At 48.2% G+C, this 17,912-nt stretch overlaps 1 protein-coding gene across 1 annotated transcript in view; it reads right to left on the reverse strand.

Annotated features, from left to right (window-relative positions):
- MED27 (mediator complex subunit 27) overlaps window positions 1-17,689 on the reverse strand; it is a 277,840-nt gene extending 260,151 nt beyond the window's left edge. Inside the window, exons 1-2 of the mRNA XM_015415395.1 lie at window positions 17,422-17,689; window positions 2,048-2,192 (exon numbers count right to left, since the gene is read on the reverse strand). Of these exons, the coding sequence (XP_015270881.1) occupies window positions 2,048-2,192; window positions 17,422-17,627 (351 nt within the window). The 5' untranslated portion in view covers window positions 17,628-17,689. The remainder of the gene's footprint in view (window positions 1-2,047; window positions 2,193-17,421) is intronic.
- Window positions 17,690-17,912: the final 223 nt, after the last annotated feature.

Raw genomic sequence — 17,912 nt, forward strand, 5'->3', positions numbered from 1 at the left:
TAGCACCAAAGCTTTTAGAGCTCTCCAGCTGTCACCTGGAGACTGGCAACAGCTTGTCTGGATGGTGGGCAGTATGGCATTGTATCTGTCTGAGGTCCCCCTCTTCCTCCTCCTCCTCAGACCCCACCCTCAGCAGGCTTCAACCCTATGTCCTTTCCAGGCAACCATCAGCCAACCTTTATCTGCCTGTCTGTCTTCAGGTTTACATTCCCCCCCCCCACAGCCTCTGCCTAGGGAAAGGGCAGTCTTTCCCTGCAGTGGGAACCAAAGCAGCTGACATCATTCTCCTCTCCCCCGTATGATCCGCACAACTACCCTATGAGGTATGTTATGGTTGAAAGTGTGTGAATGGTCCATAGTCCCCCAGGCAGCTTTTAAAACATGAACCTGGGACCTGCACACCATCTGTGGCAGTAATGGGGTGACTGCTGGCACCTTTTCCTATCTTTTTTTGCCTTGAGGTATTTTGCTTGTGGTGTGATCTGTCTTCTTTGTGGTGTGGCGTGATTGTGTTATTGGGTTTGTTTCTTTTAAAGGGGAAGTCATGTGTTGTGAGTGAGGACATGTTACCTCAGAATACAGTAGTTCCCATATGCAACTGAAAATTCCAACTGCCTTGCGGGGGGGGGGGAGTTTGAGGTGTGGAATGGAGTGAAGTCCAATCAGCTTCCATATGCAAAAGACCTTGAAACGCTGGGCAGGACTGCACAAAGCAGCCAGTCAACCCAGCCAGTGTCTTCTGAGTGGCAGTTTTTCCGGCCAAACACGAAAGGCGGGCATTTTAGAACGTTGGTCCCCACTACTGCTTTATTATAAGGGAGAGATATTTAACCATATCATATAAACACAAATTATTTCTTATATATTTTGCTTCTTCCAAAAAAAAAATATTTTACAATATTTTTACAACTGGTAGGGATATCATGTGTATTGTGAATTAATACAAACAAGGTAAATCCAAAAAATAGGATTATGATGTTTCAAAACACGTTTCCTTCTCCTCACTGGAAAGTCCTCCAACAATTTAGAACAGGTTATAAACAACAACAAAAGCACTCTGGTGTCACCAGATGGCTCTTTATGCCAGAGGAAAGCCCTGCCATTCATGGAACAGATCAAGAGACTGAGAGCTAACACTTCACATAATGGAAAATATTCAACACAACATTCATGTAACTCTAAACAAAAGTTAACCCCAGCCATTAACACAACCACTGGATAACACACATTAGAGCAGGGGAGTCTTCTAGAAGAGCCATCACGTAGGCAGTAAACAAAATTATATTAAGTTTGAACGCACAACAACTTCAAGTGCCAACTCCAGTTTCACAGATTTAGAATCAAAAGTTGTTTTCAGACAGTCACCAAGTTAAGTTATTGTACACAAATACATGCCTGCAGAAACTAATACACATTTCCTCATTTCCTTAAACAATAACAATATCTTAGTCATATTTGCAACAAAAAAGCCCCATAAAATTTACACTTCTGCCAGGCCCTTTTGAATTAGAGAGCTTTTCTTTTATTCAAATGATTCATGACTTTATTTAACGAAAAACCCACTAAGGTTGAAGAACTGCGAGCTATGAATTTTGCCAGGTTTCCACCAGCTCTCTTATCAGCAACTGAAAGAGCTCCCACAGACAGATTAATGAAGAGCTATTCAATACCCACAAATAGGATCTCAGGAACTCAAGGAGTCTGTGGTGGGCACAAAGGACCCCTTTCTGCTAAATTCCTTCCCTTCCATCTTCTATCAGGAGCCCCTTAAAGCAAGGAAGGAGAACTCACAGACAGAAGCCATTATGCCATTTCTCCTGCAGAGCGGCAAAGTGGGGACTATCTGGGCTGCTCCTCCAGGCTTTGATGGGCAGGTGACAGAAGAACTATGAGTCACCTCTTGGGGACACAGCTCACCTCCTCAAGCAGAACACCAACCCTAAACTTTGGACTACTTGCCAAATGAGGCAGAGCTAAAAAAATTCAACTTTGTCAAGTACTAGAACTGCGGTTATCAATTAGCAATGATTTGCTTAAATACTTTTACCTTGTTTGACCATTTGTAGGCCTGAAGTAGCTGACTGTAGAGAGGAGTTTTGTCTTGCACAGGATCGAGACTCAACAATCCACTGTTGTGGAGAGGATGGTTCTCAGACGGCTTGCCAACGAGGTTGCTCAGACGCTCCAGTTCTCTACAAGAAGAAAAATATTGCTATTTAATGATGTTATTTAAAGAGAGCATGTTTTGTCAGCCTAGCCAGGGTATAAAAAGAAATGCATTTACTGTATTCCAGCAACAAAAACAGTAGCAGACCCCAATAAGCATACTGAAATCTAGTAACAGTTTCCAGCTCTTACAACTGCAGAGAAAATCTGAAAACATATTGGGAAACACAAGCAAGATTTGGAAACAATGACAACAGCTAAGAAACCTTTCCAATTCCTTTACTGTCAATCCATACATTCAAAGTTTTTATTACTGTTTTTACAAATGTTAACAATAATGCTCAGGTTATATATGCTTTTGTAATAGGTACCAGTGTCCGTACAAAAGGCAGGTTATAAATGCTCTAAATAGTCTCATATACAGGATCTTTCAGAGTTATTATTTTTTTCTTATTACACTGGTATTTCACCTTTTCTCCAAAGTTTCAGAATGACCTACAGGGGGTTATTCCATTTTTTTTCTTTCACAACAACCTTCTTAGGTAGGGTTAACTGAGAGCTAATAACCTCCTCAAGACCACTCAGCGAGTTTCATAGCTAAGCAGAGGTTTGAATCCCAATCCAAGTACTTTCACATCTTTACATCATACCTGCTCTCACATCACTGTTCTCTTTTTCTGTTAGTTTGTGAACTAACTACAAGTTTACTTGCATTAAAGGAAACAGGGAGCAGCTGTGGAATATTTCCACATGACTTCCCCAAGCATGGATCTATTGGGAGAAAAGTTACTAAAATGTCTGTGACCTAATGAGTCAGATAACTTGAAAATGAAATTAGGCATGTGCATTTGGTAAATCCGAGCCAGAAAACCCCCCCAAAAAAGTATTTTGGGATTTTTTTCGGCTTTTCGGAATCCAAAAAGGCTTCCCTGAGCTTTTTTCGGATCCTGAAAAAAAAACCTGAAAAAACGCAAAATTTTTCATCCCCCCCCCCCGGATTTTTTCAGATTTACCGAAAAATGGCGGCGGGGGGGATTTAAACTTTAAAGGGCTCCGCTAAACTTGCTTTTCCCGCCATTTTCCCCTCCTTCCCACCTCTTGCTCTGGTTTCCAGGAGGGAGGGGGAAAGAGGGACCATGCAGACAGCCAATCACTGCAATGCATTTCCAAGTGCATTGCAGCTTACAACTTTTTGCAAGAGAAGAGAAGAGAGAAGAGATTGGATTTATACCCCGCCCTTCACTTGGAGTCTCAGAGCGGCTTACAAAGTCCTTTCCCTTCCCCTCCCCACAACAGACACCCTGTGAGGTAGGTGGGGCTGAGAGAACTCTGACACAAACTGCTCTTTTTCAAGGACAGCTGTGCCAGAGCTTGTGATTGACCCAAGGTCACATCAGCAGGTGCAAGTGGAGGAGTGGGGAATCAAACCCGGTTCAACAAGGCTGTCGTTACTGCTGGCTTCAGTTGTTGAAGCCCAACTACTAGCTTGCTCCTTTCCCAGGGTAGGAGCACTGGCCAATAGGATTTTGGCATTCTGCTCTCTGGCCAATCACAGAAGTTTGTTCCTTTTTGAAATCCTTCTGTGTATGCCCAGAGAACAAAAAAACAGACTCTCTGGCTGGCTGACTCCATTCCTGTTCCTACTGCTGCTGCTGAGAGAGAGCCTGGCTTGGAGATTGTGTGTGGCCGGCTTCTGCTTCAGCCCCTGTTCCTTGAGCCTGCTTTCCTCCCTCCTGCTGCCTGCTGCCTGAGCTGACTTGGACTACCTCAGATCAAGATTGGTTTGATTTATATTAGGGCCTCTTTTAAAAACTTCTATTTCTTGTGGGTTGAGGCCTAGGGTTGGTGTGGTGGTGGTGGGTACCTCTCAGGCCTCTTCCTGGGTTTTTTTTTTGGGGGGGGGGATTCTCTTCTTTTAGATTGTGGTTTAGCCATCCTGTTGTTTTTGCATTTTCTTCTTCTTTTTTTAACTATGATTGATATTTTATTTCTTGGCTTGTTGGAGCTTTTTTTTTTTGGGGGGGGGGGGTTACTGGTTGGCCTTCTGCCTGGGGTGTATGCTCGCTCTCTGTTTTTGGCTCTTGTGTTTTGGTTCTGTTGACTTTGCAGTTTAAATTTTTTAAGTTCTTGTATTTTCTGGGCTTGTTTTTTTTTGGGGGGGGTTACTGACTAGGCCTTCTGCCTGGGGGGGGCTAGGCTCTCTTTTTTTGGTTCTTGTCCCTTGTGGTTCTGTTGCCTTTAAATTCCTTTTATTGTTTTCTGGGTTAGTGGTGTTTTTTTTTAGGGGAGGTGTTACTGACTAGGCCTTCTACCTGGACCTGGGCTCTCTCTGTTGCCTTTTAGTAGTTCTGTTTCTGTGCCTTTAACAGGTTTTAAGTTGTTATATTTTTGTGGACTTTTGGCTTTCTTAGGCATGGGGGGTCAGTGCTCTGTGTGTGCTTCTGATTTAGCTGTTGCACCACTGTTAAATAGACTTTTAATAAAGGTTTCAGGTATTTTGAACTAATATTTTTAAATATATCTCAGCATAGGGCTTTAGCTGTTCTACCTTTAACTAGGCCAGTGCTAGGAGAACAAAAAGAGAACAGGTTTGTCTTCAGTAGAGATGTAAAATTTCTGGAAATTTTGAAGCTCGGAAAAAAACCCGTTTTTTCCCCAGTTTTTTCCGGGGGAAATGGAAATTTTCGGGAAAATTGAAAAAAATGCTACATTAGCATTTCTTTTGTCTTTTCTAGATTGAAAATCATTCTGTTACTTTAAAGGTAAAGGTAAAGGTTCCCTTGCTCGAAAGCCAGTCGAATCCGACTCTAGGGTTGCGGTGCTCATCTCCGTTACAAAGCCGAAGAGCCAGCGCTGTCCGAAGACGTTTCCGTGGTCATGTGGCCGGCATGACTAAACACCAAGGCGCACGGAACGCTGTTACCTTCCCACCGAAGTGGTCCCTATTTATCTACTTGCAATTTCTTGCTTTCGAACTGCTAGGTTGGCAGGAGCTGGAACTAGAGACAGGAGCTCACCCTGTCTTGCGGCACCCGGGTCTTGAACCGCTGAACATTTTGAAGCAAAAAACCCGGTTTTTTTCCATTTTTTGGGGGGGGGAAACGGAAATTTTCAGAAAAATTGAAGAAAATGCTACATTAGCATTTCTTTTGTCTTTTCTAGATTGAAAGTCATTCTGTTACTTTAGGAACATAAAATATGACTATGGACATTTTTACTTGGCATGAAATTATCACAACTAGCATATTAAAAATATAGTGTATCCAAACAGTTATTACAAACAGAATACCCACCCACATGCAAAAACAAAACTGAAAAGTTTTCTATTTTCTTCTGACAACAGCACCTCCTAAAGGAAGAAATGCATCTTGTTCTTGCATTAGAGAGTTCAGTTTGTAACCTAGGACTTGCTTGTCCTCAGTGCACAGAAATTAGATCAATCTGATACCATATATATATATATTTAGAAACGATTTGGAAAATATTTGAACACCTTGCCTTAAAATATTTTATTCATCATGTTAAAATAAAACATTCCATAATCAATTTTTTTCTTTTCTTTTTTCTATTTTTCCAATTTTTCGGAAAAAAACAAAAAAGGCTTCAGGAAAAGAACGTGAAAAAAACGTTTTTCCCCCAAAATTTTCCGGATTTTTTACGGGCCTTCACATCTCTAGTCTTCAGTTCATAAAACAGAACAATAAGTAGCATATAACTTTTTAAAAAGTATTGTGCTGTGTTGTTTGTGCTCTGACTGAACTTTGCTGAAGCCCGGCACTTTTTTCAGATAATTTTTTCCCCTTTAGCTTGTGTGTTTGAATTAGGGAGCACATGACGGAGTGAGCTCCCGTCTCTAGTTCCAGCTCCTGCCAACCTAGCAGTTTGAAAGCAAGAAATTGCAAGTAGATAAATAGGTACCACTTTGGTCGGAAGGTCACAGTGTTCCGTGCGCCTTGGTGTTTAGTCATGCCGGCCACATGACCACGGAAACGTCTTCGGACAGCGCTGGCTCTTTGGCTTTGAAACGGAGATGAGCACCGCAACCCTAGAGTCGGATTTGACTGGCTTTCGAGCAAGGGAAACCTTTACCTTTACATTCCTTCACAGGGAATCAGGCTGGTTCCATTAGAATCTAGATAGGGGTAGTTTAAAACCCTAAAACTTTTTAAATGGTTTTCAAGCCACATCTCAAAGACAGTCTTTAAACCATAGTCAAGGTTACTGTAGGAATTCACTAGTTATAACAAACAAACCAAGAAAAAAAAAAAGAGAAAGCCCCAAACTGAAGCAAGGCTAGGTTAGGCTCTATTGAAAGAAACAAAAACCTAGTTTTTGGGTAGGAGGGTTTATAAAAAGGTGTGAGGCTGCTTTATGGTCAGGCAGGGGTCGTTTCGTAGAAAAAGAGCTAGGGGAACTCATTAGCATAACTCATTAGCATATGCCACACCCCCTGACATCACCGGAAGTGTGTCATAAGGCCACACACCCTGCCCCCAACGGTCCCAGCCGGCGGCGGCGGCCTTGCAGCTCCACTGCCGAGCCCCATGAGGGGCCCAGCGGTGGACCTGCAAGGCCGGCGGGAGTGCAAGGAAGCCCCGCGATGGCCCTCCCTGGCCCCAGGCAGGCAGGGGTGGAGAGAGGCAGGGAGGAAGCAACTTACCCTCCCTCTTCTCCTGCCTCCTCCTGGCTGAATGAGGGCCGGAAGCGGGGCGGCCGGAAGCAGGGGGCGGGGCTTCGTCATGTGCCCCGCCCCCCGTACCTCACCCAGGGGAACTGCGATCCCCCGCGATCCCACCCGAAATGACCTCTGGGGTCAGGTGATAGTGCAGGTAAGTTAGGTGCCTAACACCCTCCCCACAAGTTAGGCTCAGTTCGGTCAGGGGCAACATGAGCAACAGGAAGGGAACGCAGAGGGGCCCTGGGGGCAAGGCTAGACAGAAGACTAGAGGGGTGGAGGGGAGGGGGAGTGCTGCGATCCCCCCCCACCTCAGCACAGGACCACAGCAGAACATCCTGGCACCACTCCGACCTCTGGCCAGAGTGGTGCAATGAAGAGGCCATGCCTGGCTCTCTTCCCTTGGAAGGATGCTCCTGGGGCGGCCCCAGCAGAGGTGCCTGGCTGCAGGTGCCGCTGACACTGGGCAGGGGTCTGCTGCTCAGGCAGTACCTCCTCAAGCTGTCGCTGCTGAGGCTCAGTGGCAGGAGGAGGTGCAGCCAGAGCTGCCTTTGGGGTTGAGCTTTGGGGACACTCTGTTTTCAGAGCTCACTCCAAGGACTAAGAGGGTTCTAGAGGCACTGGAGGAGGAGCTGGCTAGCCTGCCCACTGTTCCAGTTTCTCTAGGCTCCAGCAGGCCTCCTGAGGGACAGGAGGATTAGCTGGGAGAGGAGGAAGAGGAAGAGATGGAGGTGGTGTGCCCCAGGGACCTGCCATCTCAGCCCCTTTTCCCTGTTCAGCCATCTCTTCCTGCCCCACACAGCCACGGTGTATCTGGCCCTCACCCCTCACAGGAGGCGGCTCCACAGGTGCCCATGGCTGCTGGTCAGCAGGGGTGCCCCTTCACCTCTGAAGTCTGGAAGCAGTTCCAGCTGACAGAGAATCCCCACTTTACATAGTGCCAGCTGTGTAGGGCCCGGGTAAATCGAGGGAAGGACATTGGCGATCTCTCGACCTCTGGGCTGCGGAACCATCTGAAGAAGCACCACCAGGTGGTCTTTTTTAGGGGGAGAGGCAGGCTGTGCTGCGGTGCCCAAGCAGCCACCGCCAGCCAGGAGATGAGTCGTCCTGTGACCACCTCCAGCGCTCTCTCTGAGCGTTCCGTGGTAGGGATGTCAAGCACTTCTGACGAAGATGCCTGGTGACGTCAGCACTAGAGTGCCGGGGGGGGGGGGGGGGGGGGGGCAGCCGGCTACCACAAGGGTCACTCGCCTCATTGCTGAGATGCTTGCTCTAGACGGACACCCCTTCTTCACGAAGACATTGGTTTCTGCAGGCTGCTCCAGGATGCCTATCCCTTCTCGCACCACGCTGAGCAGGACCATGATGCCCTCATTGTACAGGGCTGCCAGGGACCACATGAATCCAAAAAAAGGGGGGGGGAGAAGACTAGCGTCACAGAAGTCCCAAATATACAAATTCCACTAATAGTAAACACCATCAAAGATGGCCAAACAATATATTAAACAATTATAAAGTTGGTGGTGTTTAATTTATAACTGTTTAATATATTGTTTGGCGATCTTTGATGGTGTTTTCTACTAGTGCAATTTGTATATTTGGGACCAAGCAAAGAACATTTTGCAGGATTTGTCACCCCCTGAACACTCCCTGTTTGAACTGCTGCCTTCGGGTAGAAGATATAGGACAATCAAAACAAGGACAAACAGATTAAAAAACAGTTTTTATTCGAGAGCTATTATTGCTTTAAATGCTGTATGAATTGGAATTTGGGTGACATTGGTGGTTTAAGTTGCAATGTGAACCCTAATGGTTGTGTGAGTGTATATGAGTATGCTTGTAGATCACCGAATGATTGCACCTTACTTTCGTTGTACTATGTACAATGACAATAAAGATGATGATGATGATTATTATTATTATGTGAAGGCACAGATGTCCTGCACTCGTGGGAGATATGTGCACTTCACTTCTGACATCTGGACCTCCTATCAGGCGCATGATTCATACCTTTTGCTGACTGTGCACTGGTGGCAACCAAGTGACGTTTTGGGTGGGGGAGGGGGGACTAGGGTCAGGCAGGGTCAGGGCTGCCGGGCCAGCTACTGCCAGGCTCTGCTCCATGTTGAGAAACTCAATGGGTCACACACGGCGGACAACATCTTGGCCACCATCCGGAGACAGTGAGAGGGGTGGGTAGGTGGGGACCTCACCATGGGCTCCATGGTGACCGACGGTGGCTCGAGCATTAGGGCAGCAGGAAAGCGACTGGGCCTGACCCGCATTTACTGTGCGGCCCACCTTCTCCACCTCATGGTCAAGGATGCTTTGGGGTTGGGTTCTGTGGAGAATCCCAGTCTGGATGCTGAGACTCATGAGTTCCAGCCTCCCCTCCAGAAATGCTGGTACATTGTGAGTCACTTCTCTCACAGTACAAAGGACACCTTTCTGCTGCGCGAGATGCAGGCGCCGACAGGCATGCCGGAACACCACCTGCTCGACAACATCACCACTCACTGGAACTCCACCTGTGTCGTGCTTGAATGCTTGGTGGAGCAGGAGAGCACCCTGACTGCCCTGATCTCTGAGACCGGGGTCATTCGGGAAGAGAGACGGCTCAACCGGGAGGACTGGTTGACCATCTCTCAGGCTGTGAGAGTTCTCAAGCCCTTTAAGAGCTACACACAAATGCTCTCGTCTGACACGGCAAGTCTGGCTCTGGTCATTCCCATGGTCCACACGGCCTGTGAGGACTTGGCCTCATTTCTGGAGCCAGCTGCAGGACATGCAGACATGCTTCCAGCGGTGTGCGCACTGGTGAGAAGGCTGCAAAGCGGACTTGAGGAACGCTTTCGGTCTATCCTCCAGCAGAAGGTCTACATGATGGCAATCATGTGTGACCCACGCATCAAGGGCAAGATCGCCAAGCGGGCCAAAGAGTTCCCTCAATTGCAAGATGAGCTCTCCCGGCGAGTTGAGCGCATGCAGGCCAAGAGGGTCACGTTGCCACAATCTGAGAGAGAGGGGGGTGCCAGCAGCTCCACTGCTGTTCATCCCCCACCTCCCCTGCTAGGCAGCATCCCCCCATGGCTCCCACCGCGACAACTGTTGAGATGGCAGTCTTCGGGAAGATCTTTGGCCCCTCTCCTGGGAGTGGCAGGCGCATGAGAGAGGACGCAGTGGCTGCGATGGTGAGGGACTACCTTTCGGAGCCCTACGAGTCGCAGGCAACCTGTCCACTGAGCTACTGGGCTATGAAGGAGGCGGTCTGACTGGACCTCTCTGCTCTGGCCCAGAAGCTCCTCTCATGCCCTCCAACAAGCGTGCAGAGTGAGCGCGTTTTTCCCCATGCGGGCGACATTGTTTGCTCGTATCGCTTATGCCTGCTCCCCTGGTCAGTTGAGCGGTTGATCTTCCTGAAGGTCAACTTGCCACTGTTCGGTTTCCCGGTCCTAGATTTTGAGGGTGATTGAAGTGAGCATGCATACTTGTGCCTGCATCCCCTCTCGGTCTGTGCTGGGAAGTTGGGTTACGCGCTGTTCCCATAATTAAAACTAGAGAGGCTATGGAGAAGTAGCAGCCAGGGCCATAACCATTTTGATTGGCACAGAAATGCCTCCGCAATCTCCCATCCATTCCACCTGCAGCAGAAATACCTCTACAGAACCCTGGTAGCCATGCAGTGCAGGGTGATGTTGAGGGTGGTGCGTGTATGCACCTGCGTTACCAGCCACCCCAAACCAAAATTGCATGCTGAAATTAAAACAGCAGCACAAAAATCGTTCTCCATCTGAACAAGGCAGAGTAGGGTAGATGCCAAGCAGCCAGACAGAAACCAGCAGAACCCACAGGAGCACCATAAATAATGAATGTAAACTTGAAAAATAATTTTCTTTTGCAGGAGTGAGGTGGGAAAGGGAGAGCCCGTGATGAAGGGCAGCTGCCACACCAAGGCTAAGCCTCCTCCACTGAGGCAGGCAGTGATGGCTGGTGTACTGCTGCTGAGAGAGGAGGATCAGTGGACAGACACCACCACCCTCCCTCTCACTTTCTGAGGCATTCCTGGACAGGGCTTATTGTTGTGATGATTATGTTGCGCTGGTTCTGCTGCTGCTGGCCTGGCAACATACCCCATTGGCCTGGCAACATGCCCCCTTGCAGAGATCCACTGGTTTGACCTGAGTTCTGTTGGGTTTGGCACTGACTGCTACAGTGGCAGGCACAGGTTCTTCTGGGGGACACACTGCACAGGTTCTGCTGCTGCTGGCCTGGCAAACATGTCCCCTCAGTTTATGCTGCAGAGATTCTCTGATTTGACCTGAGTCCAATTAGGTGACTGCCACAATGGCACTGGTTCTGGGAAACATGCCCCCTCAAACCACCACACCTCACTTTCTTACAGAGAGATTCTTGGGGAGACACTGCTGCCTCCCTTTTTCCCATCCCCATAGGAAACAATGGAAACAATGGAAAATTGAGGGCACTCTCTTTGGATGCCCCAATCTTTTCAAAACTGTGGGGGTCTTTTGGGGAGAGGCTCCAGCAGCTACAGTGCAAATTTGGTGCCTCTACTTCAAAACCCCTCCCCCCCCGCCCCATGAAAACTTGCTAGAAGATTCTTGCCATTGTCTACAATGGCCCCATAGGATACAATGGACCCGAATTTTTTTGGATATCCAAAATAATTTGATATATATTGTCGCCTTGTTCGTGAATCCTTGGTGTTGCCGGGCCGTGGGGGTACGCCAGGATGACAACTTCATCAGAATATGACTCAGGATTCTCTCAGTGATGGGTCTTAGGAACTCTTTCTCTCTTGTCAACAACCCATGGTAGGCCGATTATTGAGTTCGAGTTAAATTCACTCCACTCCTTCATCATCTGACCTCACCATCATTCTTCCTCGAGAACACCTGTGTTCTTTTTATTTCTGATACATTGAAGCCATCATCCCCCCGTGCTCCCAACACCCAGTTCTTAAAGTAATTATAACATTCTGTTATTCCCCGGGTTCCTGCCCTCCCTGCGGTCGAGACCTTGTCTAGCTCCACAATGTGAGCCTCCCCCTTGTCTCCCCCCTTTCGGAGAGGGACTTCCTCGCTCAGGTTGTTTGGACAGGGTCCCGGCTCCTCCGGGAAAGGATCGCTGGCTATCTTCTCTAAAACCTCTGGTGCTGAGGGGGATGGCTCCCGCGTAGTCGGGGGGTCTTTGGCAACGCCCTCCCGACATATATATACAATACCAGTATTGGTATTCGTGTTTTTCGGATTTTCCCCTCAAAAATTGGGTTAAATATAACCGAATCTGGGAAAAAATGAATTTTTTTTTCCTGCACACCCCTAAATGAAATACCCCATTCCGTGCCAGTGGATTGTCCATATGTATCTGTCAAATAACATCCATGCCCTGGGGGACCTTATGCAGTTCCGTAGGGCATGTAAGGAAGAGATGTTCCACCAGGCTTTTGGTTGAGGACAACAACAGGTACCCTCTTGGTTGGCACCCCCCCCCCCCATTCTGCGTTTTCCCGCTTGTGGGCCAGTAATGCATACTGTATCATTTTGGTGTCATCCAACGTTTAATTTTTTTAATGTTCTTAATCTTAACTTGACTGTTTTATTTTTTGTCTATACTGTATTTTTTGTTGTTGTCAACCGCCCTGAGCCCTGTGAACTCAGGAAAGGGTGATATAAATTGAACTTACAAATAAATAAATATCTCAGTATCCTTCTGTGGTCTCAACGGTGTACTGTTTGTACTCCACTGAAGGAGGCTCCTCATAGATTTTTTTAGTTGAAGCTCTAAACCCACCTCATAAATTCAACTTTTTTATGTATAAGAACATAAGAGGAGCCCTGCTGGATCAGACCAATGATCCATCTGGTCCAGCATCCTGTATCACGCAGTGGCCACCCAGTTCCTCTGGAGGGCCAGCAATGGGGCATAGAGGCTGAGGCCTTCCCCTGATGTTGCCTCCTGGCTCTGGGATTCAGAGGACTAGTGCCTCTGAATGTGCAGGTTCCCTTCAGTCACCATGGCTACTAGCCATTGATAGATTCGTGGAGGATAGGTCTATCTAATCCCCTTTTATTATTATTATATTATTTATTAGATTTTTTAATTGCCCATCCCTTGTACTGCAGGGCTCTGGGCAACCTACAACAACGGATAAAAACATACAAACTCTACAATTAATATACAGCGGTACCAATAAAGTTAAACTCCAGATGGCTAACTAAAATCGCTTCCCATTCCGGACTGACCACCTACCTTGTGGGCAGGGGAGGAAGAGGGACAGCTGATCTGGAGAGCAAAAGAGGGTGCCAGCTAGAGTGAAAACTGTCTCTGCCCTCAACCGAACACCTGGCAGAACATCTCTGCCTTAGAAGCCCTGCGGAATTCCATGAGATCCCACAGGGCCCTGGTGGTATTTGGCAGAGTTCCACCAGGTTGGAGCCAGCCCTGGCCCAGGACACTGGACATCTTTGGGGCCGGGGACCACCTGAAGAGTGTAACGCTCTGCCAGGGACATACCAGAGGAGGCGGTCCCGCAGGTATGTTGGTCCCTGACCACTCAAGGCCTTAACGGTCAACACCAGAACCTTGAACTTGACTCAGAATTCCACTGGAAGACAGTGCAGCTGGCACAGCACAGGTTGTATGTGTGCCTCTGTGACATTCCCGTCAGGACCCATGCCGTTGCATTCCGGATCAGCTGAAGCTCCTGGGTCAACCTTAAGGGCAGGCCCGTATAGAGTGAATTGCAGTAGTCTAGCCTGGAGGTGACCGTTGTGTGGATTACTGTCGCTCGGTCAGGGCACAACAAGAAAGAAGCCAACTGCCAAGCCGGGCGAAGATTAAAAAAACACCAGCTTGGCAATATGCGTGACTTGGGCCTCCGTAGGCAAGGAGGCATCCAAGATCATGGCCGAACACTTGACGGACTGTCAATGGGACCTAGAGTGGAAATTCTGTGCCCCAACCCTGAAGCTCCGCCCTGCCACAGAACCTCCATCTTAGTAGGATTCCGTCTCAGCCTGCTCTTTTTTAACCACCCCCACCACAGCCTTCAAACACACAGCCAAATTTTGTGGGGCAGCATCCAGGTGACTGTCCAATAACATATATTAGCTGGGTATCATCAGCGTACTGGTGACCAGTATTCACTCTAAGCTGAGTTAGTGTGAGCTAGCTCACAGGTTTTTAGCCTCCAGCTCACAGATTTTTATTTTAGCTCAGAAAGGATGGCTCCAGAGCAAACTAATTTATGCAGTAGCCAAATAGCTCGCTCACAACTTTAATGCCAGTGGCTCTCAAGTCCCCCGAGCTTAGAGGGAGCATTGCTGGTGGCACCCAAGCCCAAAACTCCATGCCAGCTGGGTGAGGGGATGCATATAGATGTTGTTTTAAAGCTGTTCATTCCTGTGGCCATCACTACATCCCCTGACAGCAAATTCCACATTTTAATCACTCTCTGTGTAAAGAAGTATTTCCTTTTGTTCTATATATATGCCTTTCTCACATGCAGTTTAGGACCCAAGGATAAAAACAGGCATTAGAACAGACACATAATACAATAAAAATAATATTTAAAACCAATTTAGAACACTAAACAGCCCACCCAGAGAATAGTCTGCCCTTGGCCTAGTCCAGTCTAGTCTCAGCCTTGGTTTGGTGCTAAATGGCTTTACTGCACTGGTAGATGATCTTGCTTTAAGGCTGAACAGGAGACAATCTTCCCTGTTAATACTGTTAGACCGCTCAGCAGTCTTTGACTCAGTTGACCACTCCATTATTATCTACTACCCTGAATATAGAGCTGCTGTTAAGGGCATAGCCCTTTGCTGATTTCACTCTTTTTCATCAAACTGGGCACAAAGAATTTCCATCTGAGGTGCAGAATCAACTGGTGGAATTTGTCTTGTGGAGTGCCACAGGTTTCTGTTCTCTTACCCATGTTCTTTAACATGAGACAACTGATTGAGTTTGCCCAGAGCTTTGGTGTTGAGTTTCATCAATATACAGATGGCACCGAGCTCTATATTTCATTATCCAAGCCTCCAGATACATCCAGCTTGGTTTTGAACTGGTGCTTTGAGACTGTGGTCCGGTGGCTAAGGCAGAACAAGCTGCAGTTGAATCCAGACAGGACAGAGGTAATGCTGGTCACAAAGGCTGATAGCCTAGGGACTGAAACTAGATGGAGGGACATCGGCTTTCCCCAAGCAGGTTAACTGCCTAAGGGTGCTCACAGATCCTGGCTTACTCTTTAAAAAGCAAGCTGGCATGGTGGCCAGGACTCGGAGCACCTCCTATCAGCTGCATCTGATTCACCAACTCTCCATTACCGAGACTCAGCTGATCTAGCTACACTGCTCTATGCCTCTGTAATTTCACAGCTGAATTACTGCAATATGCTCTATATGGAGTTGCTCTCAAAGACAAACCAGAAACTACAACTGGTCCAGAAAATGGCAGCCCAACTACTGTCAGAGGGTAGCCATTGGGAACACACACTGTCCATTCTGAGATAGCTATATTGGCTGTCAATTTAAGGTGCTCGTTATGACCTTTAAAGAGCTTCACAACCTGGGACCCACTTATCTGAAGGACCGTCTCCTTCCACATGTCCCTGTGCATCGAGCAAAGTTAGAAGAAGAGATTGGATTTATACCCCGCCCTTCACTTGGAGTCTCAGAGCGGCTTACAAACTCCTTTCCCTTCCCCTCCCCACAACAGACACCCTGTGAGGTGGGTGGGGCTGAGAGAGCTCTTGACACAAACTGCTCTTTTTCAAGGACAGCTGTGCCAGAGCTTGTGACTGACCCAAGGTCACACCAGCAGGTGCAAGTGGAGGAGTGGGGAATCAAACCCGGTTCTCCCAGATTACAGTCCGCACAATTAACCACTGCACCAAACTGGCTCTTCGGCTGTCCCACAACATGTGCAAAATAAAATAAATTGTTTCGTTTTGTTTCCAACAGCCAGTATTCCAAGGCCCCATTTAGCAAGTTCCCTGCCTATTTTATATACACTGATTTTAATGGTTACATTGCCTGTAAGCACAGAGGTTAGCCTTTCCCCCCCTTATGAGCCAATGTAGTATAGCGGCTGAGTATTAGACTAGAACTGGGAAGACCCAGGTTCAAATCTCTGCTCTGTCATGAAATTCACTGAGGAACTTGAGAGCAATCACACTCCCTCAGCCTAGGCTTCCCCACAGGATGTGAGGATAAAATGGAGAGGAGAACCATTTAAGCAAAACTGAACTCCAGGTGAGGGACGCTTTTTATACTACATCTGAAGAGAGACATGATTTAAAAGGTGACATTCACATGCGCCCTACCTCTAACTTTGAAAATTGTACTTTTTTCTAGGGATTACGACCAACAGACATTGATCAAACACGTCTTCTCTCCACCTGAGCACAGTGCTTCTTAACATGAAGGCTGTGTTTAAGTAAAAGCCTCGCATCTTTTGTTCCCAGCATGTGTAATTCAAAAGTTTACTACCGCTCAATGTGGAAGGTCCATTCAGCAAAAATCCGGCCCTGGTTATCCCCAGCACATGACATTCATCAGTATATTGCATCAAGGTTCCATGTTTTAGATCACCCATTGATAGACACTGGTAACTCCGTGCACTTGTCCATACTACCATTATTTTCCATACCTCACACATCAAAGATCTGCATATTTTAAGGATCCAGTTAGGCAGAAAAACTCTCTTAAAGGAGACCAGTTCCTTGATACAGAGTTAGAAGGGATCCTACTCCAACCCCCTTGCTCAGTGCAGGAATTAGTTAACGACAGAACTCCACTCTGCTTAAAGGAGCGCCTGAGTGCAGGAATTAGTTAACGACAGCACTCCACTCTGCTTAAAGGAGCGCCTGCCTTTAAAAAAAAATGTTTTGAAATGATTGGAAAAAACATTTAAAGGAGAAATTCTTGTGCGGCTGTACCTTTAAGAAAGGGGGCGGAGCCCCCCAAAGCCCCACCTTAGGTGCAGGCCTCCATTCATTGCACCTGAAGAAATGGGTTCTAGGACACAAACGCCTATACTGGAATAACACTGGGCCCTTGTTTGAATCCAGCGATTTCCTTGCCTTCTTTGTGTCCACCCAGGGCCGGCTCACCCACTAGGCGAACTAGGCATTCGCCTAGAGCGCCGGACCCTCGACGGGGCGCCAAGCTGTGCCTCCCTCCTCCCCCCCTTTGGTCTGTGGGGGGGGGGAAGAGGCGGTAGCGGCGGCAGCAAAAGGGTGGCTGGCTCCATAGGTCTCCAGGTTTCCAGGCCCCACCGGGAGGTTGGCATCTGTGCCACAAGGCAGCCTCGCCTAGGGCTCAGGAACACCTCGAGCCGGCCCTGTGTCCCGCCATACGTGGATATACTGCCTCTGAACATGGAGGTTCCATTTTTGTTAAAGAAGAGACATTCCAGCCAAGAGAATTACTTATAGACTTTCTTCTTCCTCCTCCTCCTCCTCCTCCAACGGCCATCAAGACAACACGGGGAGGGGGGAAGAGACAGCAGCAGCAGCAGCAACCCCGCTCCCACCCACCGCGGGCTTCCATCCTCACCCCAGGTCCCGGCTGACGGAGTGGAGGCTCTCCTGGAAGGCGGAGACGAAGCTCTTCTCGCGGCCCTCCAGCGTCTCCTTGTTGCGCTTGCCATCCTTCAGGCAGTCGAAGACGCGCGTGACGCTGGAGCGCAGCGCCTGGATGGCCGCGATGGCCTGGGCGAAGGCCTCCAGGTTGACGCCGGCGCTCAGCACCCCCTCCGCCATCTCCGCCCGCCGCCTCGAGACCGGGAGCACCGGCAGCCGCCACCGCGCCGCGCACTGGGAGCAGCGCGAGCGGAAAGGGAGTCGCAAAGCGGCCTGGGAAATGTAGTACGCTGGAAGTCCGGGGGGAGGGGGGAAACCAACCAAACTGCGGGGCTTTTGCCGCGAGGCGGCACGGGAAAGGTAGTATTCACGGCTATCGGCAGAAAAACGCAAAAGCAGAGAGGAGCGATCCTTCTACCGCAGAGTACCTTGGGGGCTGTAGTACCGAGGGACAAAAAAAAATCT

This window comes from Gekko japonicus, unplaced genomic scaffold, assembly GCF_001447785.1.
Source record: "Gekko japonicus isolate JY-2015 unplaced genomic scaffold, Gekko_japonicus_V1.1 scaffold1071, whole genome shotgun sequence".
NCBI classification, from domain to species: Eukaryota; Metazoa; Chordata; class Lepidosauria; order Squamata; family Gekkonidae; genus Gekko; species Gekko japonicus.